This window comes from Delphinapterus leucas, chromosome 12 (genome assembly GCF_059928025.1).
Source record: "Delphinapterus leucas isolate spDelLeu-1000000601 "Yukka" chromosome 12, BTC_Dleu_Yukka2, whole genome shotgun sequence".
NCBI classification, from domain to species: domain Eukaryota; kingdom Metazoa; phylum Chordata; class Mammalia; order Artiodactyla; family Monodontidae; genus Delphinapterus; species Delphinapterus leucas.
Genome location: NC_143140.1, coordinates 75,244,153 through 75,269,359, shown reverse-complemented (window position 1 = coordinate 75,269,359; position 25,207 = coordinate 75,244,153). Strand labels below are relative to the sequence as shown.

Sequence of the window (25,207 nt, the reverse complement as noted above, 5' to 3'; positions counted from 1 at the left end):
GCAAAGGGGTCTCTGCTGGGGACGATAACCCCTGTGCCTGGTTACCTTCTGTTATTTATTGCCAGAGATAACAGGACGTGATGGTAGGTATGGGGCAGAGGAAAGCCATACGGACGGTGAACCCAGAACGAGAGAGGGGTCTGCCAGAGAAGAGTGCTGCTGAGCGTAGCTCTGCTCCTGCTGGCTGAGCTGGGGGATCTGGCACCGCACCTACTGCCGTGATTCCGGCCGCTCCTGGGAAACACCATGCTCTCCTTAGTGAAGCTCCCTTGAACCTCAAGGCCACTTGTCACAGGTCCTGTTTGACCCCTTCAGTAACCGGCCGTGCATGCTGCTCTTCCAGCTGTGCCGTCCCTGTGCGCCTCTGGTCACACACTGCTGCGTGTACAGACTTGGGGTGATGCTGTCACCCACACGATGCCCATCTATGAGGGTTACGCATGCTCCATGTTATCCTGTTTCTGGACCGAGCTAGCTCGTACTGGGAAGAATATTTCTAAAGTTTGCGAGAAAAAGATGTTCCAGCTTCACTACCACAGCAGAAATTGTACATGACATCAAGGAGAAGAGGTGCTACCCCATCCTGGTTGTCAAACAGGAGCTAGTGCGGCTTTACTGTCCTCCCTGCAGAAGAGAACGGAGCTCCCCGACATCAGCTGAGGCTCTCCAGCCGTGGGAGGCTCTGAGATCCGGGAGCTCTTTCCAGCCATTCTTCTTGGGCATGGAATCCTGGCATTCATGGGAATGCTTCCAATTCAACCTAAAGATGTGATGCTGATATTGGAAAGGACCTATATGCCAACAATGTGCACCGTGTGGTCTGGTGGGATCACCAAGTATCTTGGTGTTAGTGACTTTAGAACACAAACAGATGCACAGCCCTGGAACCAACCACAATGACAATTAAGATGATCACTCCTCTGCGTGCAAATATGGTCTCTGGCTACTCCAGCTGATGTGGACTTGCAAGCAGGGCTCTGATGAGTCCGGCATTGGCCACTGCAAACACTTTTAAATGGACTTCTGGCAGATACACTGACTTTCTGTACGAGTTAGTTCACAAGTACAGGTTTGTCCTGGCAGAGGTACATATCTTATGTTAAACTCATCTACCCGAATATGTCTTTTTTTTTTTTGCGGTACACGGGCCTCTCACTGCTGTGGCCTCTCCCGTGGCAGGGCACAGGCTCCGGACGCGCAGGCTCAGCGGCCATGGCTCACGGGCCCAGCCGCTCCGCGGCATGTGGGATCCTCCCGGACCGGGGCACGAACCCGTGTCCCCTGCATCGGCAGGCGGACTCTCAACCACTGCGCCACCAGGGAAGCCCCGAATATCTTTTTTAAAAAGACACCTGCCCTTGCCTGATAGGCAGGCAAATAGCACCATTTCACATTGTACTCAAGTTAACTATTTATAACATGCTTTCTGAAATTCTGTACATACATTTGGTTTAAAGATTAGTGTATCTGGCTGAAGATTTTGTGTAACCAAGGGAAGCAAAGGGTAATGTGTCTATGGAAGGGACTTGGCCTGATCTGATGACAATTTCTTGTGAGCTGTTCACCCCGCTGGGGCCTGATCAGATCTGAACAGAGCAGTAATGACAATTTCTGGATTTCTCTAGAGGCTGGCAAGAATTTATGAATGAATTGTGACTTCTTTCTTGCCGTCTTCCATCACAGCTAAGAAATATAGCTAACCCAAGCTTTCAGACTCCATTTTCTTTCTTATCCAATGTTTTCCCAGCAGAATATCATGGGGCTAAATTACTCACTATAGTCGCAAAACGATTTGTATTTGTACCTGCAAATTTATGCACGGTTTTAATTTACGTAAGATTTTTGTACGTAATTCTCAGCTTTTAAGGATGACTGAAACATCTTGTTTTTCTACTGTCAGGTGAGAATATCATGGCCCAAGGATATGTCATGGTATAAGGAAAAATAAGTGCTACCAAAAAAGAAAAAAAAAAAAAAACTACTGAAGAGTTTTGAGCAGGAGCATTGACAGGATCAGATTTGCATTTTAAAATAATCTTTGGCCAAGAAGTAGAAAGTGGATGGGAGGCAGTGGGGAAAGCTTGCTCAGAGGCTTGAGCGTTAGGGAGTGAGCAGGTGAATGGGGCCTGTCAAGGAGGCTGACAGGGAGCAGCCACACACAGCCTGGCATCTTAGGAAACAGGCAAATCAATCAACCAAACAAACAAACAAAAACCCAACTCAAAGAAGGATGGGGCTTCCCTGGTGGCGCAGTGGTTGAGAGTCCGCCTGCCGATGCAGGGGACACGGGTTCGTGCCCCGGTCCGGGAGGATCCCACATGCTGCGAAGCGGCTGGGCCCGTGAGCCATGGCCGCTGAGCCTGCGCGTCCGGAGCCTGTGCTCCGCAACGGGAGAGGCCACAGCAGTGAGAGGCCCGTGTACCGCAAAAAAAAAAACAACACAAAAAAACAAAGGAAGGATGTTGTGGAGAGGTAAAATAAAAGCAGTTGCGGTAGGGAGAGTAGAGGTAGTGATTGGAGTTGGGAAAATGCCAGTGGTTCCAGGTGCACTAAACTTCTTTCACTGCCTCACTGTGATTTGCTCTTTCTTGCCTCCAGGCCATCTCCCTTCTCTGCCCTGGATACCCTTACCCTGGACCTTCATATGGCTAACTCTTATTCACCCTCAAGGGCCAGCTTACATGTCACTTCCTCAGGGAAACCTTCCATGACCCCATAAGTTTGGGATAGGGAATGTACCTCTGGGCTCTGAGAGTCTCCTGTATTTCTTCTCTTATACATAGCACTTACGAACTGTAGGGTAATTGCTTTTTTTTGGTTTTTTTGCGGTACGCAGGCCTCTCACTGTAGTGGCCTCTCCCGTTGCGGAGCACAGGCTCCAGACGCACAGGCTCAGAGGCCATGGCTCACGGGCCCAGCCGTTCCACGGCATGTGGGATCTTCCTGGACCGGGACACGAACCCATGTCCCCTGCATCGGCAGGCGGACTCCCAACCACTGCGCCACTAGGGAAGCCCAGGGTAATTGCTTTTTAATTTCCCTGTATCCTCCATCAGACTGTAAGCTCCTGAGGACAGAGCCAAAGCTTTATATACTGTTTACCTCCTGCACTTAGCACCATGCCTGGCGCATGGGAGGGACTCAATAAATAAATACCTGCTGGAGAGCGTTAAGGAATTTCATCCTGAATCTACATGGACCTGGTTCTCTCAGAATAGGGAAAATTAAAATATGATAATAATAATCAAGCTAGTTCCTTCTCTTACTTTGAAAATTATTAGGGAAATGGGCCTACTTAAATGTATATAAAGACAAAGTTTTGCATGGGTATTTTACACCAAGTTCTCTTGCCATTTCCATTATATCTCAAACAAAAGGTCTTTGGGGCTGTAAATTTCTTTTGACTCTTGGGGTATAAACTCAACTCTGGCGCAGATATCTCCTCATCTGAATTATTTTCAGTTGGTTTTCATTTTGTGTCTCCTGGGAGCCCAGCACTGCTGGGTGCTGTGGGAGATGCAATGCCGGGGAACACGCTTCTGCCCAGTTATTGCAGGCTGTGGAAACCATCTGCTGACGGCGGGACTGGGATCACGGCAAAGAGGTTTATGTAATCCCACCCATGCAGCTACCAGAGAATGTGTTCTGAGCCTTCAAAATACTCTTACATTGTCAAAGACATCGAGAAGGCTCCCCTCAGGGAAATGGAGAGGCTGTACTTTGGCTAATAAATGGATCTTTCCTCTACCTGGAATTTTTTATTGCCTGAACTGGGTCATCTCCCCAGGATCCCCTATAGGATGTTATTCTGGCAAGGTGCACAGACTGTGAGCTTCCTCCTACACGTCTATCAACGTCAGTTGGCAACTTAAATGAACCAGGCAAGTAGGAGAAGTGGCAATAAAGCTGAAATTCAACATCAGAGGAGTAGATGGTAGGAGTATCATAAACACTTTACATGGTTATTATTGAGCTAAGTGTAAGGTAGGTGTAAAACATATATAATTTAAAATTGTTTCCTTACTTTATCTGCTTGTATTTAAAACTCACATACTATCACAATTTCTCTTATTAAGCAATCTATCCCAAGAATGGTTTCTCTGACAATTTGATTGATGCGATATCTAAAGAGAATGGATTTGTATAAATCCTTAGAAAACTGTAGACAAAGAAGCTCTTTTTATTTTCTTGAAGATCATTTCAACTTTCTTTCTCTCCCTCTAGATAGTGAGGGGAGGGGATTTGGGTGGCAGACTTTGAAAGGATAAAGAAGATGTGGCACATATATACAATGGAATATTACTCAGCCATAAAAAGAAACGAAATTGAGTTATTTGAAGTGAGGTGGATGGACCTAGAGTCTGCCATACAGAGTGAAGTAAGTCAGAAAGAGAAAGACAAATACCGTATGCTAACACATATATATGGAATCTAAGAAAAAAAAATGTCATGAAGAACCTAGGGGCAGGACAGGAATAAAGACGCAGACATAGAGAATGGACTTAGAACAGGGGGAAGGGGAAGGGTAAGCTAGGACGAAGTGAGAGAGTGGCATGGACATATATACACTACCAAATGTAAAATAGATAGCTAGTGGGAAGCAGCCGCATAGCACAGGGAGAGCAGCTCGGTGCTATGTGACCGCCTGGAGGGGTGGGATAGGGAGGGTGGGAGGGAGGGAGACGCAAGAGGGAAGAGATATGGGAACATATGTATATGTATAACTGATTCACTTTGTTACACAGCAGAAACTAACACACCATTGTAAAGCAATTATACTCCAATAAAGATGTTAAAAAAAATTAACCAAATAACCATTTGGTTTGTAACTTCCTAGATGGAAATGAACACGTGACTGCAGTAGTGTACCACCGAGGGGCTGACCCAAGTCTTGGGAATCAGAGAAGGTCTCCCTGAGAAAGAGATTTCAGCTACTACCTGAAGGCTGCGTAGGATTTGTAACTAATAATTATGGGTGATGTGACTGAGGAGAGATGGGGTTTGGGTGGTGGTGTGGGGCAGGTGAAAGCTTTGAAGCTGGAAGGAACGTATAGCTCTTGACCATCAGTGAGAAGGTCACCGTGGCTGTAATAAGCAAAGGGGGAAGAGGAGGGGGATAAGGCCAGAGAGGTCGGTGGGGTCATGTAATGCAGGTCCCCTAAGCCATGTAAAGGAATTTTGGACTTTATCCCTAGAAGCAATGGGAAGTCATCCACATTCTCTGAGCAAGGGAGTGGCATGATCATATATATTTTTAAAAAAGAGCTGAGGGGTCCTCCATGCAGATGGGGTGGCAGTGGGGAAATGCCAGCTCTAAGCAGTGGTTCAGCAGAGGGATGACTGCAGCTTGGACCATGGTGTTGGTGGTGGAGAGGGAGCAAAGTGTACGGATTCTAACTGTGCTTCAGAGGTGAAGCTAGAAACTGCTGGATGATTTTCTGTAATAGGCCCAAGAGAGGTGGGTTGAAGAGGTTCCATAGATTTCTGGCATGAATAACTGGATGGGTGGCAATGCCAAGGGGATACAGGTTTGGGGGTGTGATTGGGAAAGCAGGCACCGCATGAATTTGGTTTGCAGTTGCTAAGTGTGAGAAGCTTGTGAGCGGACATCAGGAGAGAGCTCCGAGCTGGAGAGCTGAGATGGAGGTAGTTGCAAACACGGAGTGGATGGATTTATCCAGGGAGAAGAGGTACTAAAAAAAGAGGACCTAGGTTACAAGGGTAGATTTCAAGTTAAGTATTCTTGCCACAAAAAAAATTTAAAAATAATAGACAAAAAGAGAAAAAGACCGTGTGCTGAATTCCAAAGAACTCCAGCACTGAGGTTTGGGTAGGGTGGGAAGAACCAGCAAATGATGCCGAGAGAGTTTTTTACGTTCTCTGCGAAGTTAAAGACTAGGCCGTCCGCTGAGCGGGGACAGGGCACAGTGAGGAGGGGGATGGGCAGAGCTGGCTGGAGAAACACAAAGTAAAATTGCCAATAGCATCAAAGGCACAAGCAGCATCGAAACGGCGATTCCGGAAGACGGCAGGGAAACGAAGTAGGAGTGTTGGGGTGGATGGAGGCCAGGGATGTTGAGTGAGGAGTGGGGGAAAGGTCATAAGCGCATATAAAATGGTCTTGGTGAGGGGCCTGGTTACTAGCATATGGGGAATTCTAGTTCTTCGTGTATACCCAGGATGTCTGAGAACCAGCTGTTTGGGGTAAGAGAAGATGAAACTCAGAATAATAAACACTGGGAACTGAGATGGATGATACACGAAAACCTTTTCTGTTCAGATGCTGACCTAAGACACTGATTCAACCAGCACCCAAATGGACGCTCTGAGGAGCCGCGTGCAAGCCACACTCTTACTCGGCGAGTCCTCAACTGTCTAGATAGGCTTCTCCTCCTCAGAGGGTAAGAAAACAGCAACCACCACTACACAAAGTGTTTGTAGAAACAAACAGATTGGAATAATGGGAAGGCAATGACATTCTCACATCTCAAGGGAAAAGCCGAGCTTGGGGAATAACTTAGCACAAGAAGCATAAGAAATTTTCAGAACACTCTTTAGCATTCTTAATAGGTAGCAAGGAGACACAAACCCCACCAAGTAGGACCAAAATCCTTAAGAAGAGCCGAGGATAAAATGAAAATAAGGATGGTGGGGAAAAGAGGAAGAGAGAGAAATGAGACCTTTTCACAGAGACTTGGGCACTCAGGATTTTTATCGCCTGGGAGGAAGGAAAGATACTATCATTTCTTGAGTGACCCACGTGTTCAATAATCTATTATCTCTAGTGGGAGATAATGTGCAGGCGTTACCTCCCATTTTAGAGGTGGTAAAAATGAGGCTAAGAGAGAATAAGTAATTTGCTCAAAGCCCTTAGGAAGAGGGCATCTGAACAAAGACTGTCTGACTTCAAGGATATGGACCTCTACCTGCCAGAGTAGCATGACAGGTTAACGAGTGAAGAAACATGCAGAAAGGGGCTCATTCAGGCTCCCTAAGGACTGAGTATTCTTAGCATAAACACGGATCAACAACAATGGATACTGTACTGAGTGCCAATCACGTGGCAGGCATTTTGTACCCATTTTTCTGATTCTCACAGCAATCCTGCCTAAGTATCATCACCCTCTTTTTTTTCAGATGGGGAAACTGAGGTCCACAGAGACTAAATGACTTGCTCAAGTGTATGGGTTGTCTATTGTTACTGTAACACATTACCACAAGCTCTGTGGCTTGAAACCACACAAATTTATCTTCTAATTCACAAATTTATCTTCTAATTAGAAATCCAACACAGGTCTCACGGGACTAACATCAAGATGTTGGTGGGGATGCATGCCTTTCTGGAGGCTCTGGAGGAAAATCTGTTTCCTTGACTTTTGTAGCTTCTAAAGACAGCCCACACTCCTTAGTTCATAGCTTCTTACTCCATCTTCAAAGCCAGCAAATGTCGTTTGAGTCCTTTTCACAGCACGTCTGTCTGACTGTTCTCCCAGTCATGTCTCTCTCTGGCCACAGCTGGGAAAGGATCTCTCCTTTTAAGATTAGATTGGGCCCCCTAGGATAATTCAGGCTAATCTCCTCAGGTCAATATCTTTAATGTAATCACATCCACAAAGTCTCTTTTGTCATGTGAAGTGACACAGTCACAGGTTCCGGGGATTAGGATGTGTACATCTTTGGGTATCATTATTCTGCCTATCACACACTGAAGTTAAAAAGTATTAAAGGGGGCTTCCCTGGTGGCGCAGTGGTTGAGAGTCCGCCTGCCGATGCAGGGGACACGGGTTCGTGCCCCGGTCCGGGAGGATCCCACATGCTGTGGAGCGGCTGGGCCCGTAAGCCATGGCCGCTGAGCCTGCGCGTCCGGAGCCTGTGCTCCGCAACGGGAGAGGCCACAACAGTGAGGGGCCCACGTACCAAAAAAAAAAAAAAGAAGACCCAAGAAAGGTATCTCTCTTCAGAATGGGAGGCACTTAGCACATCACTCTTTCAGCTTGGTTCCAGTTTTCCGATGCCAGGAAATTAGGAAAACTTTCACACACTATCCCAGATGTAAAAGTCAACAGAGTAGGCAGTTATGGTTGAGTGAAAGATTCAAGTTGAACAGAAGAAAATGCTGGTCATCTGCTGGCCAGATCTGTTTAACTGGTGAAGAAACATCCAATTAAACAGGAGTTTAATGTGGTCCAAAATTTAATTTTCTTAGTGAAGCAGGTGCAAATTTTATGCAAAAAATTTTTACTCGTTCATGGCTTAATATTCTTTCGAAGACTTCTTAATTAGAGTACACTCTTATTTTTATTTTTAAGAATTTTTTCTCTACTTTAAAAATGATGTATGTTTCCAGCAAAAATTTGAGGAAATACAGAAACATTTCAATAAGAAAACAAAAAAAAACTCTGCAATTGCACGGCTGAGGCATAATCAAGTTTGGTGGTGATAAAATTCTGATTTTGGACAATTTAAGTTTATATCATAAAAGAAAGAGCACACTTCACTATGATTTTACTTTGTTTGATTTTCTAGGTTGGAAAGTTGTACAATGGACACATTTGGGGCAGTAGGATTTGGAGTGTGGAATTTATCAAAAACAACGAGGGCCCTGAGACAACAGAAATTCCTATTTTGCTTTATATAAGCTCACTGCAGTGATAAGAAATGTTTATCTATGAGAAGACACTCCCAGGACCCATCTTCTCCACTTCACTAATGCCTCCTTGCTTTTGACTGTGCCCTGCATTTAGTGGTCAGCATGTACTATGCACGGCCCCTTAGATCTCAGGTGGGCTCTGGCTGAATGAGAACCACCGTGGGAGGGGGTGATGGCCAGAGGCAGCAAGAAGACTCCTCAGCACACAGGAGACCCACTGTTGAATCCCTGGGGATGTAAATTTCTTAGGATCTGCAGTGGTTTCCTGTTTGTGTGCCCTGCAGATTGAAAAGCAGAGCTGTGGCAGCAGGAATACTGCAGGGAGACAAGGATGTGAGGTGCTGGGGAGGAGGCACCACATCCAAGGAAAAGATTGGCCACCAGGAGTCCTGCACCAGGTGGAGTGAGGACGTCTGCTCTTGTAGAATTTGTCAACTGGAGGGTGACAACAGTCAGCATCCCGTGATCTTAAAGTTCACTTGTTTTACTCAGCCCCTCCTTCAAGATTTCCTGATGATCCTTTTAAACTTAAAAACAAATTTGTATTTTTATATCCTTTATTGTTTTGGATTCTTAAAGTGAAGAGTGTATAAGTGAGCAAGAATGAGTAAAGGAAGAGAAAGGACTTGTAGCATCAGGACTTGTAGCATCGTATCTAAAATTCTCAGACCCTTGAGAAGAAAACATGTGCTCTTGCTACTATTGCTGAGGAGCTTCTCGGAACTGCAAATGTAGAAATAATAATAATAATAGCAAATACAGAAACTTTTACTGTCTGCCAGGCATAATTCTATGGGCTCTACATAGAGTAACTGAGTCCTCACCACCACCCCATGAGGTACGTACTATCCCTGTCCCTATTTTATGTCCGAATAAGTTAAAGCCCAGAAAGGTTAAGTGTGGGAGTGGGAATTCAAACCCAGGAAGTGGCCTTAACAATTAGACCTGGCTGCTACTGATGTATTGCTTCAAAACAAAAACTAAAAGCTCACTTGGCTTGTTCACCCATAGGGTTACCCTTCACACAGTAAGAAGGGGTAGAGAATATATGGTTCACTGTATAGACTCTGCAGCCACACCCCAGGGCTTGCACTGTAGGGTCCACCCTTGAACGACATGGGTTTGAACTGCGATGGTCCACTCAGATGCAGATATTTTTTCAGTAAATACTTAACGACACTACCACATGATCTGAGAGTGGTTGACTCCACGGATGTGGAACCTCAGATATGAAGGAATTGCAGATACAGAGGAACCACGTATATGGAGCTGACTGTAAAATTATCCTCGGATTTTCCGCTGTGGCGAGGGTCAGCACCCCTAAGCCCCACGTTATTCAAGGGTCAACCGTAGTTCTGGCAACAACAAAAAATAGTGTCTTTTCCTTGGGCAAGCCACATCACCTGTCTAAGCTTTGGTGTCCTTATCTGTAAAATGAGCCAGATAATGCTCATCTCAAAGTGTTATGTGGGGAACTAAATACAGTAATACTTAAAATCGCTTTTGGCACAGCAGTCGACAAAATGGTACTCAGTACAATTCCTGATAATTACTGTTGCATTAGAAACCAAGGGGACTTCCGTGTTGTGTCCTGCATAGAATATGGATCATCTCACTCATTAGGCGGAAATGTCACAAATAAGGTGCAGAGAAATGCACGGAGGAGTGATGGTGGAGGAGAGGTGTACAGAAAGGGAGTTAAGAGCCCACCATCAATGGTCAGGGGATATTTGTGCCCCAGACCCCTGGGTAAGTGGAAAGACAGGTGGAGGTGGGCAAGGGAAGGTCTGGGATGACTTCAGATGCTGAGCTTGGGTCGGACTGAGATGGGGGCTGGGAAGTGGAGCCACCGAGCGTGGGAGCTCAGTGGGCTCTAGTCCATGAGGGAAAGCTCCGGTGTCCCTCGCTTTCTCAACTCTCGTGACCCAAACCTAGGAAGACAGCAGATTCAGACGGGTAGGGAGACTTGTGAAAATGGGCAGCAAGCTAGAATCAGAGCCAAGCAGACAGGCAGGCTGGCCAGCAGCCTCGGAGGTATGGATTCAGCTCAACCACACAGAGGATTTTAAGGGAGATCTACTTTATAATTAGCCTGTGACAAGAGGAATGCTTTCTTACATTTTGGCATAAGGTTCTGGAATGTCCAGAACGACCCTGGTATGTGGTATGGTAAAGATTTCACATCCTGAACCTTTTGCTGTTGTGTCACTGTTATGTCGCATCTGAGATAGTCCGGAAGGGAGTAAAACTCAGTACTTTTTTGATAACAATTAAAATCCCTGGGTTTGTATAATGTGACATGGTGTGAAGGGCATTGTTTAGCTCTTGGCATAGCTATGAATGCCTAGGGCAGAACACCAAAGGAAAAAGTCTACTTTGAAAGCTTTCTCAGAACATAGCTGGGAGAATTCGCTGGTTAATGCAGATACGTGTCCAAACAAGCACTGGTTTGCTCAGGGAGGGTGCAGAGCTGGCAGGCTGCCCTTGGCACAGAAAGCGTGAGTAATGCTTCATTTTAATGAGGGATCTTGGGGGTCTACAATGAAGACTATGTGGTATTTCCCACGTGTCTCTTTGGAATGTGGACTGATTGCACCCACAGTGGAAGAAAAGCCATCAGAAAGTATGTAGTTCCTAAAATCTCTGGGGCTCTACAAGATTCAGATAATTTAATGGCATATAAATGAATTCACAGAAATACACCCAGAGTTCCCAGAGTAAACGTCCTCCCTTCCCACAGGTAAGTGAATATGAGTGCAAAGTAATGAGACTGTGTTTTGCGGGGAGAGGTGGGAAGGGCATTTTATTTTTACTTTCAAAATTTATTATTTATTTATTATTTTTGGCTGCGTTGGGTCTTCGTTGCTGCGCGTGGGCTTTCTCTAGTTGCGGAGAGCGGGGGCTACTCCTGTTGCGGAGCACGGGCTCTAGGTTTGCGGGCTTTAGTAGTTGTGGCACCGGGCTCAGTAATTGTGGCTCGCCGGCTCTAGAGCGCAGGCTCAGTAGTCGTGGTGCATGGGCTTAGTTGCTCCGCGGCATATGGGGTCTTCCTGGACGAGGGCTTGAACCTGTGTCCCCTGCATTGGCAGGCGGATTCTTAACCACTGCGCCACCAGGGAAGCCTGGGCATTTGATTTTTAAACTAAATCTATAGGCAGTTCCAGACGTGTTGTAAACATCGTAGCAACCCTGGAATAACTGTTAGCTTTCCTACCTGACTCTTCTGAAAGATAAGAGTCATTTGAACATCAAGTTCTTATGTATAAAGCACATGAATTCATTTTTAAGATATAATTTCACAGTCACACTTCACCTGTGAGCCCAGATCATTTGAATTTTTTCTTTCAGAGAAAGCCAATACTTAATGTTTTGGGTAGAAAAAAAAATCTAAAAAGTCACTAGGAAAACAAACGTTCCCCAGTCCTCGTGAACAGTCGGTGACTCATCAATGAAGTGGCAGATGGAATTGAACATGACCGCATGTTTGTTCTGGGGTCTGTAGCCTGGATGTCCCCTTAGATCCAGCCACAGGGCGTGGCTTCCTAAAAGCGAATTCCCTTTTTGTTCAGATTTGGAGCATTATGTGATCATTCAGGCAAAGTATGTGAAGTACTGTACTGACCTTTATTTTATATCTCTGGACTGGCTGGAGCAAAACGCTCCACAGGGACTGGACCTCCCAAAGTGCTCCAGGATTTTGGTGGGATTAAGTGCAGTCCTGGGTTTGGAAGAACGTGATTCAGTCCTAAAGACTTAAAGGAGGTGATGGTGACCCAGAACTCAGGACAAGAGAGTCCCAAGAGGCGGAAATGCTGAGGGGAGAGACCTTTTCTGTGTATGCTAATATATCAAAGAGCACTTGGAATTATACAGAGAAATAAGAAATTATCTTAAGATAAATAATTCTGAAATGTTAAAACATGGTTAGAACTGAAATTAAAGTGAAGTAAACTCAACAGGCAAAAATTCTTTTATCAGATAAATTTGGCACCTCACACTTGGGGCTTATTCATGCCCAACAGACAAAGTAGAGATTTCCTGCTATTTATTTACCCCAATTTTTCAAAACAAAACCATTAAATGCATGCTATATGTAATAGCGAATTCTGGGAAAGGTTTTAAACTGACTCAGGAAAATGTACATTTTCACTTAGAGGATAGAAGTCACTCCTCTAAGAGGTCATTTCTTCTGTCCTCATTTGCATTTGCTGCAACTCCCTCACTCCCAAAAAAAGCAACAACAACAAAAAATCCCAAGCAAAAAAGCCCTTAAGCAATAAAACTGATGTCCAAGAAAAACATTTAGTTTGAAAAAGAGTTGAAAAATGTAGCCTTGGAAGAACCACTGCTTACATGGAATTGTTCAACAAATTCCTGTTGTGTGAGGTTTGGCATATACTTTCTAAAAATATAAGCATCTGGGGAAATGAGACAAAGCCCAGGTCTTGGACCAAATGAGGCACGCAGTGTGAATCTGTTAGTGATTATATCCATAATGAAATATGTGCCCAAATTTAGCAGTGCAAAATCTAATACAATAAGAAAGCCCAGCAGGCACTGTCCTTACCATAATATATAGCCAACAGAGAAGGTACATATGGCGGCCAGTCCGCTGCTCCTGCTGGGATACGCATGGTGTGATGTCCTCATCTCAATTAATATAAAGGGCAAAACCGTCGTGTGCTGAAAAAGAACAGAGACCAGGTGGCACAGGTTCTTATCATCACCCCTAATTAGCTATTTGTCTTCAGTAGGAGAATGGATAGTGTAAATTTCCATCAAAAGTGCCACAGCAGAGAGCAGTATACGGCTCACCTAGGAGGTGGCATGGACGTGAAAACACGCAGTCTATCAATTGCTCCCCTTCTTTTTCTTCTATATCTTAATGTTTAAAATTGTATTTTCTTTATGCCCGTTACAGGAAATTATAGAAATTATAGAAAGGTATATAGGGAAAAAAAGTTGGAACATAAGAAAGGAATAAAAATTACGACTGTTAATATTTTGCTACACATTCTTTTCCCTCACTCTTTGTGCATATTATTTATACACAGCTAAGAAGTTAAGATCATACTGTGCATGCAGTTTTGTTTGGGATTATAGCATGAGACTTTTTGATATGCAATTATAGAAATACTTCTAGAATATAAACGCTGACCAGAGCTGCTTAAAACTCCATTTTATAGATGTACCAACATTTACTTACTTATTTATTTACTTACTTATTTATTTATTTTTGGCCGAGCAGCTTGTGGGATCTTAGTTCCCTGACCAGGGGTTGGACCTGGGCCCCAGCGGTGAAAGTGCCGGGTCCTAATCACTGGACCGCCAGGGAATTCCCTGACCAACATTTATTTAACTGATTCTTTTTTTTTGTTTTTTGCGGTACGCGGGCCTCTCACTGTTGTGGCCTCTCCCGTTGCGGAGCACAGGCTCCGGACGCGCAGGCTCAGTGGCCATGGCTCACGGGCCCAGCCGCTCCGCGGCATGTGGGATCTTCCCGGACCGGGACACAAACCCGCGTCCCCTGCATCGGCAGGCGGACTCTCAACCACTGCGCCACCAGGGAAGCCCTCTGTTATTGTTTTAAAACAGTATAATTAGCTCTGAAGGGAACCACACAAAATGTACATGTGTGTTAAAACAGAGACAGTATGTATTTTAAAGATCTATTTTATTGGGTTTTTTCACTATAATCTAGTCACCTCAGATAACATTGGCCTGGAATTTCAGCAACAATTTGAGATGCCAACAACCGTTTTACAATAGTGCATTCATGTAAAATGCAAATATATGGTTAGCCCTAAGGCCAAGACTTATCGAATCAATTGTAGAAGAAAAACACCTGCAAGTGAAACGTTTACACTGAAGATAATGCTGACTCTTAATAGCCTGTGTGGGTTGTAGAATGATGATGTTATTTTTGACCCATTAATATTAAAAAATATCTAAGCTCTACCTGTTCCTCCATTGCTCCAAACTGAGTAAAAATTCACTCATTTTTCTATAAAGTTATATAAGTTCAAATAACTAGCCTGAATATTCTTATCCAGTTAACTTTATTTTACCTAGCCTACTTGCTGATCATCAGATGTCATACCTGGAAAGCTTAGGATGTGCTTTGGTGATGCCAGGCAAAAAAAAAAAAATCTCTCCAGATCACTCCATTTCTGGCATCATCACCACTAAAAAGGAGCTACTTGTTCCATAAGTGAGGACAAGAGATCTTTTGGTGGCTAGCTGTGCCTATGTCAGTCTGGCCAGCAGCAAATGTTATATGAGGGTAACAGTTTATCATCAAGAATTTACAGGCACTGAAGAATGTGTATCTGCCTTTCTAAAAATTTATAATGCAAATTATGTTTACTGATAAACAGTATATATTAACAAAGGTAAAAATAGTGCAAAATATTTATAGCGAATATGTTTCCCTGAAGGTAGCTGAAGTTTTATGAACTAAAAAAAAAAAAAAAAAAATCGGTAAAAATGTCTACAAAAGGCCTTGCTGGATCTCTAAGTAACCTTTGGTAGCTAATTGTGACTCAAAATCTGTAGCAGCAAGAGGGATAATTATTTTAGAACTAGGAGTACACGAAATTCAGTTCTAATCCACTCCCAGGCAACGCTCTGCTTCAATGACTTAAGAACCAGCAAGGAAATATTCAACTCCATGTAAGACCATCAGCTGGACAAGAATGGTAAGCTTATGTTTTGTTCACTGTGGTATTTGTAGCACTTAAAAAAGAGCCTGGCACATAGGAGGGGCTCAATGAATATTGGTGGAGATAATTTAATCTTCAAAACCATATCTTAAGTGGGAGTTACCAACTCCATCCTGCAGATGAGATAATAAGGACTCATAAAAGGTAATTGTCTTGACCAAGATCACAAAGCTATTAAGTCTGGAGAGGGTTCAAGACCAATTCCGTCTGTCTCCAAATTCCATGCTCTGCTTTCTATATTAGAATCATATCTTTAGAAGATACCAGAGTTAAATAATCTTTGACTCAAAAAACCTGTGGGAGTGCATGACTGAAGATCACTTACGATGTCTCTCAACAGACAAGAACTATTTTTTGGTTGAGCCTCAAAATAAAAAGATTTTCACTGTGAAAAACGTATTTTACTAAATGAGTTCTTTCCTGTGGCATATAGCATTCTGAATAATATTATATGGAGGAAGGGACCCACAAATGCAAAGTGCCTACTAAAGTCAAAAGTCCTAACGCAGTCCTGTCTCATGCTACTTGAGTTTTAAAACAAAAATTATTTTCTTAGTCAATTCACATTTTTTCTTAAATATATTTAAAGGAAAACTTATGAGATTTATAAACTCTTATAAATGGAACACATTAAGAAAGATAACCACAAAAACAAATACAATGAAAACTAACTGATCTTAATAAATGTTTGATAGACATGTTTGCCTGTTTGATTCTGAGGCCTGCTAAATAGGGATGTTAGTCAGTATTAGAGGGGCATTAAAGACATACTAGAATGCAATACAGACTCTTCTAAATGAAATCAGAAGGACTGAAAGATAATTGAGGGAGAACTACCGTTTCACCAGGTGATTCAATAGTATTTAATGCCAGGCGCCTGTACCACATAAATTATCTCACATACAATGAGAGACACACCTATGCACCGGAACAGATTATCTGTAAATTGTAGCTGTACCTTCTAAATGCTAAATTATTTGATTTATGAACAGGTGTTCTTTTGCCAGAAAAATGGAAAGACAGATGAGTAGGAAGTTTAGGTATTGATGGAGGAACTTAATGGTATTTAACAAGATTAAAGAAATGAATTTACATGACACAAGAAGGATCTGGACTTGCTATGGGGAAAAATATTTTCATTATCTGTGATGGCATTCAGTAGCCTATAAACTAAAGGGAAGTTTTATAATAAACTCTGCCGTGGAATAAATAGAAGGATAAAAATATATGCTGTGTGACCGTACAGATTCAGGCAAGTGGAGCGAATGAATTATGGGAGCACTCCAGATTACTTTAGAGCTCTAGCATCAGAGCTGCAGTCAGAGTGTACAACACAAAAAATATTAGACAAGATTTGAGGACTCTGTTCACCTGCCATTTCTCTGGTCTTTCTCCTTCTCTCCAAAGTATTTTTTTTTTTTTTAAATAGAAGAGTACTGCTACCATACCATATGAACAAAGATTAAAAACTGTTTCAGTGAACAGTGGGATACATGTATCTTTTGAAGAGCCAGGACATGGAAGCAACCTAAATGTCCATCAACAGAGGAATGGATAAAGAAGATGTGGTACATATATACAATGGAATATTACTCAGCCATAAAAAAGAACAAAATAATGCCATTTGCAGCCTCATGGATGGGCCTAGAGATTGTCATACTGAGTGAAATAAGTCAGACAGAGAAAGACAAATATTGTACGATATCGCTTATATGTGGAATCTAAAAAAATGGCACAAATGAACCTATTTACAAAACAGAAATAGAGTCACAGATGTAGAGAACAAACTTATGGTTACCAAGGGGGAAGCGGGGCAGGGATAAATTGGGAGATTGGGATTGACACATACACACTACTATATATTAAATAGATAACTAATAAGGACCTACTGTATAGCCCAGGGAACTCTATTCAATATCCTGTAATGATCTATACAGGAATACAATCTAAAAAAGAGTTCATATATGTATATGTATAACTGACTCACTTTTCTGTACAGCAGAAACTAACACAACATTGTAAATCAACTATTTGCCAATAAAAATGAATTAAAAAAAAAAGACAAAAAGGATTGTTTCTTCCTTGGAAGCAAAAGCAGCTTTTGAACATGAGGTGTGCCAGACCAGCCCCTGCCTACCTGGATAATGAGAGAGCTGGCAACCCCATATCCACTTATTTGCATCTGTAGAGTACAGGCAGACCTCTGGGAATGTCCTCAAAGTAATGGATGCCTCAAATCGCCGGGTGAGCTCCTTAAAAATGAGATTAGGTCTTCCCTGGTGGCGCAGTGGTTCACAGTCCGCCTGCCGATGCAGGGGATGCGGGTTCGTGCCCCGGTCCGGGAAGATCCCACGTGCCGCGGAGCGGCTGGGCCCGTGAGCCATGGCCGCTGAGCCTGCGCGTCCGGAGCCTGTGCTGCGGCATTTGGTTTAACTGGCTTCCAGTGGAGTAGTGCTCATGGTGGTCCCCACGACGGTAGAGCACAGTTCTTGCCTTTATGGTTGTCAGGATATCTAGTTTTTCTTATATCCTATGACACCTTTTTATTTTTTAATTTTTATTTATTTATGTCTGTGTTGGGTCTTCGTTTCCGCGCGAGGGCTTTCTGCAGTTGTGGCAAGCGGGGGCCACTCTTCATCGCGGTGCGTGGGCATCTCACTATCGCGGCCTCTCTTGCTGCGGAGCACAGGCTCTGGACGCGCAGGCTCAGCGGCCATGGCTCACGGGCCCAGCCGCTCTGCGGCATATGGGATCTTCCCGGACCAGGGCTCGAACCCGTGTCCCCTGCATTGGCAGGCAGACTCTCAACCATTGTGCCACCAGGGAAGCCCCTATCCTACAACAACTTTTGATCGTAAATAAAAAGTTGAAGGATGGCTGTGTGCGTGTGTGTGTGTACACGTTCAGAGCACCTGCATTCTTGTGGGTACTTGCCTGCAGGCAGGGCTAGAGGTGTGACCAGACTTGCTGGGGAGGATGCGGTGAGGGAGAGTCCTTATGATGTCCTAACAATTGACAGGTATATCATAAATAAAAATAATATGGAAAACTGCTCTAGGATACAGAAAGGTAAAATTAATAATTCTTATTAATTTCATATTGTAACATGAATATTTTGTTCCTTTGCTCCCCCCCACCCCTTAACCACATCTAGAGTAAAAGGGGATTAAAATAGAAATTTTTGTGCTGTAATAAAGCAAGAAGGAATTTCCAAGTTTGAAGATAAAGCCCATCGTGTTAGCAAAATGTGTTCTAAAACGATAGGAAGGGTGACATGAGAAAGACTGGCAAAAAAAAAAAAAAAATCACAAAACACTAACTGATGCTAAGCTTTGCAAATCTTCTGGGCTCTCCAAATAAGGCAAACGTCTGATGAACGCAGGGAAAAGCAGCGTTGGGTGGGGCATGCACAGAGCTGGGGTGGGGCTTCCCCTGGAACAAGCATAACTTCAGAGTCAGTGGATGTGAGGACTCGGCAATGTCATCCCAGGAAGCTTGGAAACAAAGCTGATGCAGGCTCTAAAAAACCTACATTTTTAACTCTGAAACCCTGACCAAATGTCTTATCCTGCCACCAGAAACTGTCGTTATTAATTTTACTGATGGGTCAGCTCAGGATTCGCCACCTTCCCTCACTCTCTTCACAGTAGGGATATTTTAGTGCTTTGAGTGACAGAAAACTGCCCGTTTTAACCTCAGTAGTTTCCAGTCTCCAGGAGTCAAATGGAACTTTCCCACGTCACGGGCCTCCCTCTCCTAAGGGCTGAGGTGCTGGTTTTAATGTGGTGATGCCGGTACAATATGACACAGAATCTCCCCAGAAACTGCCAGAGCTTTTTAAATTGTGCCTTTCCTGTGTGGTGTTGGATACCCATTCCTGCCGGCTGTCAAATCTGTCTGAGATGCGCTTACACGGGCGTCTCAGAATGACGTTAGAAAAGTGACCCAGGGGCAGAAACTCAGATTCAGGTGGAACCAATATTTATTAAGCGCCAATATGTTCCAGGCATTTCCAGAATGCTTTATGGACTCATCCAGTTCTAACATTAGCCCCGACAGCTCTTAGGATATGGTTTTAATAATTAGGCCAAATAAACAAAATAGTGCCACGCATTAAACCAAGCCATGCATATCCTTGCAATTAAGAGCAAATGATGCATTACAGAAACAATTACGCTAAGACAGTGGCACCATTTTACTGGGCTGTTATTTTTGCATTTAAAAAGCATTTTTAATATGACTTGAGAGAAGTTAATATCTCTCCCTGAATCTTCCTAATGAAGGTATCCACAAGGTGCCAAGCGTCTGTGGCATTACTGGGGGGCTCCAGAGTGGTGCCTTCTTTTCAGCCCAGCAGTCTGTGGGCCAACAAAAGGAATTCTTCTTTTTGTGAATGTGAGTCCAGAATTAACCCATGTTGTACCTTAAAAGGTAACAGTGACTTGAAAATGACCTAATATTCACTTCTTCCGTGAACATTTCACAATTAGCGTTTGGGGTTCTCACAGAAGAGCACCTCGAATTACTGCCCTCAGATGATCAAGTGATTATAATATGATGAGATGCATTCAGACGTGCAGACTCGCAACAGTGCAATGGTCAGAGTGATCTGGTCTGCTAGGGCGGGTTGAGGGAAGGATTCATGCAGCAGGAGACATTTCAACCGGGTTTTTATGTGTGACTAGGGCTTCACAAGCAGAAGAAAGGGTAAGGAAGAAGTTCATTCACAAGGCCAAGAAGAAGAAATAGTGTGTGGAGCACAGTACAGACCACCGAGGGACTGTCACCGTTGTAGGACATGAAAGAGCATGAAGACTTAAGTCTGCATAGGTGAGGTAGGCAGAAGCCATAATGTGGAAGACTTGTATATGGACTTTGCCCTGTAAGAAGCAGAGCTAGCTCTATAGGCTTAAACTCCTCCATAGAGTTGAAGGTATACAGACACAGGAGAAACATATTTGGGTATTAATAGTAGAAAGAGCAAGCTGGAGGCTGGGTGGAGGACGGACTGCAGAGAGGAGAGATTTATCTACCGACATGCTCCTCTCTCCTTCCTCCTTTCCTTCCTTCTCGCTCTTTCCTCAAGAAACGGACTTGATTCTCTCCATGACTTTCTTCTAGGTCTTCCTCAGCATCCCCTCTCCCCTACCTCTCCTCAGCCTGCTTACCTACAATTTCCCCGTTTCTACTCTTTTCTCTTTTACTTTAATAATTACCATAATACTGAAAACAGCATAGGGGAAAGGTTAAAAAAGAAAGCTAGTCTTAATTCTGGCAAAGCATATATATGACAAGTAAACACGGTAATCACTTCATTCATCCCTCTGTGTCGTATGTTGCTTTCCCCGTCATTCATTTATGTGCAGAAATACACAGTGATAAGAATGGCTACCATTTCCTGAGCTACTAAAACAAGCTCAGTTTTATGCTAAACATTTTGCACCAGCATCATGTTTAATTCTTAGAGCAACTCTAATGAAATTGTTTGTTTGTTTGTTTGTTTGTTTTTTTGCGGTACGCGGGCCTCTCACTGTTGTGGCCTCTCCTGCTGCGGAGCACAGGCTCCGGACGCGCAGGCTCAGCGGCCATAGCTCACGGGCCCAGCCGCTCTGCGGCATGTGGGATCCTCCCGGACCGGGGCACAAACCCATGTCTGCTGCATCGGCAGATGGACTCTCAACCACTGCGCCACCAGGGAAGCCCTGAAATTGGTATTTTCACCTTCATTTTATAAATGAAGAAATGGAGGAACAGAGGGATTAACTTGTCAGAGGTCATGTAGAACTAGTAAACGGGGCAGCCAGCCTCAGACCTCAGATCTACCAGACCACAAATCTGTGTTTCTACTGTGACACACACTGCTCCCCAAGCTTGCCTGTTTGTTCATTCATTCAGTAAACGCTGACTGTATTTCTGCCATGTGCCACTCACGATTTCAGGTATTTAAATATATCCCAGAACAGAGCAGACAAAGATCCTTGCCCCAACAGACGGCTGGCTGTTCTTGGGAATGCATTTCAATTAGGCTAATACAAACTTGGAGTCTCTCAGCTCAGAAAAGACCAAATTCATTAGGGCTGCATGATGATTGTATGAGATTCTATAGTAAAAGTGGCTTGTACAGTATATACAAAAAATAATTTAAGTTATTTTGGGATATTTCTCACTTAAGACAAAGTGCTCAATAATGTCATCTAATATCTACTGCATGCCAGTCCTCTACGCGGATTAAAGTCATTTACATCTCACATTGCTCCTCTGAGGCATATGTTAACATCAATTCTGTTTTACAAAAACTGAGGCACAGAGTTGAGAAGTTGCTTGAGGTTACCAACTGGAAGGTGGTGGGTTTGGGCTTAGACTTGGGCAATTTGGCTTCTGAGCTTATCCTTTAACGGTGATGCTCTATGACCTGTGAAGCCCTTGGGAAGACGTAAGGACTGGGAACAGTCAATGGAAGAACGGGTACAGGGAAGGGAGGCTCTTGGTCTCATGGCTGTGCCTGCGAGAAGGAGCCTGGCCCTTCCCTCACCCAGCCATTCACCTCAGGGGGACTCAGGGGCTGGGAGATGAGTGGCCTCTGCACCCAAGTTTAAAAGGCAGACTGTCAGACCAGGCTTTGTGCTCATGTTTGGGGATAAGTCCCATGGGTACTAAGGGCCTCAGGTAGGCAAAGCGGCAGGAATAAGAATAACCCCAATCCGCTGACACAGACAGGCACTCTCTGAGATGCTACTCGTGTTCGTTTCTTGTCTTTTCTTTGGTCTACTCTCCTTAAAAGTACTTGGAAAGCATTTAGTGGGTGGGTTGAAGAAGGGTGGAAGGAAGAGCAATGGAAGATACAGTCTCAGTAGAAGGCAAGGGAAAGGAAATTTAATCAAGTGTTCCTGTCATCAGTAAACTTTACAGCACACAGTCCAGTTCAGGGAGCAAGTAGAGAAAAACGAAACTCAGGAGTGCTCTGAAATTAAAAAAGAAACTGAAAAAATAAGAAACTAGGATTGTAATGTTATTCATATGATTCTCAAAAATTATTTCGAGCTCCATAGAATGCACTCATGCATGCACACCTGCATCCTCCACTGTGAGTGTTATTCTGACCACTTGACTCCCTTCTCTAAAAGATTCTCGCTATCTTCAGAGCAAAATCCAAGTTTCTTAGCATTGCCTTCAGAGACTCACTATCTATCGGACTCAGCCTGCTTTTCTAGACTAATCTCATACCGTTCTGTACTGGCAACTTCACCGTTCCACCAAGAGGCTTTCCAGGGCCATGCCTTTGCTCATGCTCCTCTCTCTGATTGTAATCCCCTTGATATCTCGGACCTTCTCTTTAGTACACACTTAAGGCAAGGTCATTTTCTGCTCATCAGAGAATCATCCCTCACAGATCTCTGCCCCTTCACAGCTAGGTGGGGCCGTTGGGACGAGTTCTGGTCAACGGGCTGTTATTAACAGGAGTGATGTGGACACTATTCTAGGCCGATGCAGCTGTGAAGATACTGAACATTAAGATGCCACATAATGCTACAGTGAACACCAAGGAAGGGGACCCCGAGGCGTGGGGAACACTTCTTTAGGGAGAAGAAACAAGCTTTACTGACCGCTGTACACTCAGCTCTCTTCTCCGTGCAGGCAACTTAACAGGGTCTCAACAAACCTTTGTTCAAGGACCATGATAGTATGACTTTCTCTTAGGTAAACCCTATTTTCCATTAGTTTTACTATTTAAAAAAAAAAAAAACCTGGCAATTTAAGATGAATAAAAAAATAAGTTCCTGGATGCTGTATATAAATAACTTAAAAAGTACCTTCATCTTGAAGGTACAAAAATTATAATTTTCTATTACAGAAAGGAAGGGGACTACTTTGCCCCAAACCATATTCATCTGGGACTAAGTCCCCCAAATAAAGCTACATGTTCACAAAATGTAGAGAGGCATTCATTCTTTTGAAGTGAGAGAATAGTAACACATTTCCATCAACTTTGGTAATTTCCCCGCCACAGCACACAAGCAGATTTCCATGGTCCTAAAGAACCTTCTTCACTGAGTCTTCAAATACAATGATTTCAAATGGTTTTAATTTAGCCTTGTTTATGATAAAATAAATGTTATTCTGATTGATTGGCAAACGTTTATTGATTGCAGCAATAAGAGCAATTATGTTTGACATGAAGATGTTATAAAATCTATAACCCAAACCTTTAAAGCCCAATTTGAAATGTCAAATTTGACTTATGAGAACGAGTTATAATCCTGCTTCACGCAAAAAGCATTAAGTTAATGCTGGAGCAAAGTACTGTGGCCAAGTGTGCGTTGGCATAATTAATCAGGGATATTTCAGAAAAGAATCATCTCCAAGAGGTTATTGATTTATTGTCACGACACATTTTTCTTATGGCTGCGAGGGTGCTCTGGAGCTACGATGCACTGGCATGCATTTTTCAGTGACTAAGCCTTGATCTGTCCTCCTGGATTCCTGCCGTCTTCACTGACATCTGCAAACACTCACATTTGACGGCCTCATGCCTGAGACTGGTGGCTTCCAAGTTGATTAGGGTTAGTTCAGAGGAGTTTTGGACTAGACTGAGTGTAATCGAAAGCAGAGAGCCGTGAGTCTCCAGAGAGTGACATGCACCCTGCCAATGGCATCATGTTAATAGAGAATGTGCATGTGCACACACACACACACACGCAAACACACATATGCATACACCATAAGGCATATGCAAACACATCCATGCAAACACACCCATACATACACACATGCAAACACATCCATGCATACACGTGCATGCATACACACACATACACAGTGCAAACGCACACATATCCACGCAAACATATCCACGCATATACCCCCCCCACATCCATGCAAACACACACCCATACATTCACACACGCATAAACCCACATATACCCATGCAAACACACACGTACACACACCCATACGTATACATACACAAATGCACACACACAGACATACCAACAAACTTAAGGAATGGGGAAGATTTCAGTTTTAATCTTGAAGTTCATCTCTATTATCTATTAAATTAAATTCAAGCTTTTGCAGAAGCACTATTCAACACATATAGAAGTAGCTGTAACTTAGCTCTTTTTCACAGTGATTCCATGACATAAGGTAATACTGTCAGAAGGAACCTTTACAGCACAAACTCCCAAAGATTACAGGGGAAAGTCAAGGGAGAAAGAGGCAATTTAGCTCAAAGCTCAAAACTTTTTCTCCGTCGCCTCTTAATTTGGCTTTGCAAACAGAAAAGGACACACTTTCTACCTAAAGCAATGTTGGTGGTTACCGACGTGTGGGTGGGCAGACAGTAGGTACTGGGTGGAAGAAGGCTTCTAAGAAACGGATTACCCTGGGCACAGTACATCACGTTCAGTGCTCCTTCTAGGTCTTTGTTCAAGCAGTATTTCCCTGCACATTCTCGTCTTGCTTAGGCTGCACTGATGATTATGTGGCCAGCACTGAGTCCAGACTCCAGTGACCACATAGGCTCTGTTCGCTGTGGAGAGGTGGAGAGAAGACAGGACCAGGAAGCCATTCACCAGTAGCTGACTACATAACTTTGAGCCAACTGGGGTCTTTCTGGACCTCAGGCTCCTCATCTGTAAGAGTGTGCAACAGTTGACCGCAGGTCAGGTTCCCTGTGGAGCAGACTCTGAGATGGGAATCAGCAGACTCAGGTTTATTAGGCAGTGTCTGAGGATCAGTGCCTGTTTGGAGAAAAGAAGGAAGGGTGGTACGGCAGAGGGAGAAGTGTGTCTATGATGCAGTCTCAACAAGGGCCTTAGCTGACCCCACCAAGAGC

At 43.7% G+C, this 25,207-nt stretch overlaps 1 protein-coding gene across 5 annotated transcripts in view; it reads right to left on the bottom strand.

Annotated features, from left to right (window-relative positions):
- AIG1 (androgen induced 1) overlaps positions 1-25,207 on the bottom strand; it is a 233,977-nt gene that overhangs the window by 28,339 nt on the left and 180,431 nt on the right. For 2 of the 5 annotated variants that reach the window (XM_022558130.3, XM_022558116.2), the window contains one exon: positions 13,218-13,333. The exons of the other annotated variants lie outside the window; for them this stretch is intronic. In XM_022558130.3, coding sequence (XP_022413838.2) covers positions 13,218-13,333 — 116 coding nt within the window. The remainder of the gene's footprint in view (positions 1-13,217; positions 13,334-25,207) is intronic. 5 annotated transcript variants of the gene reach the window in all.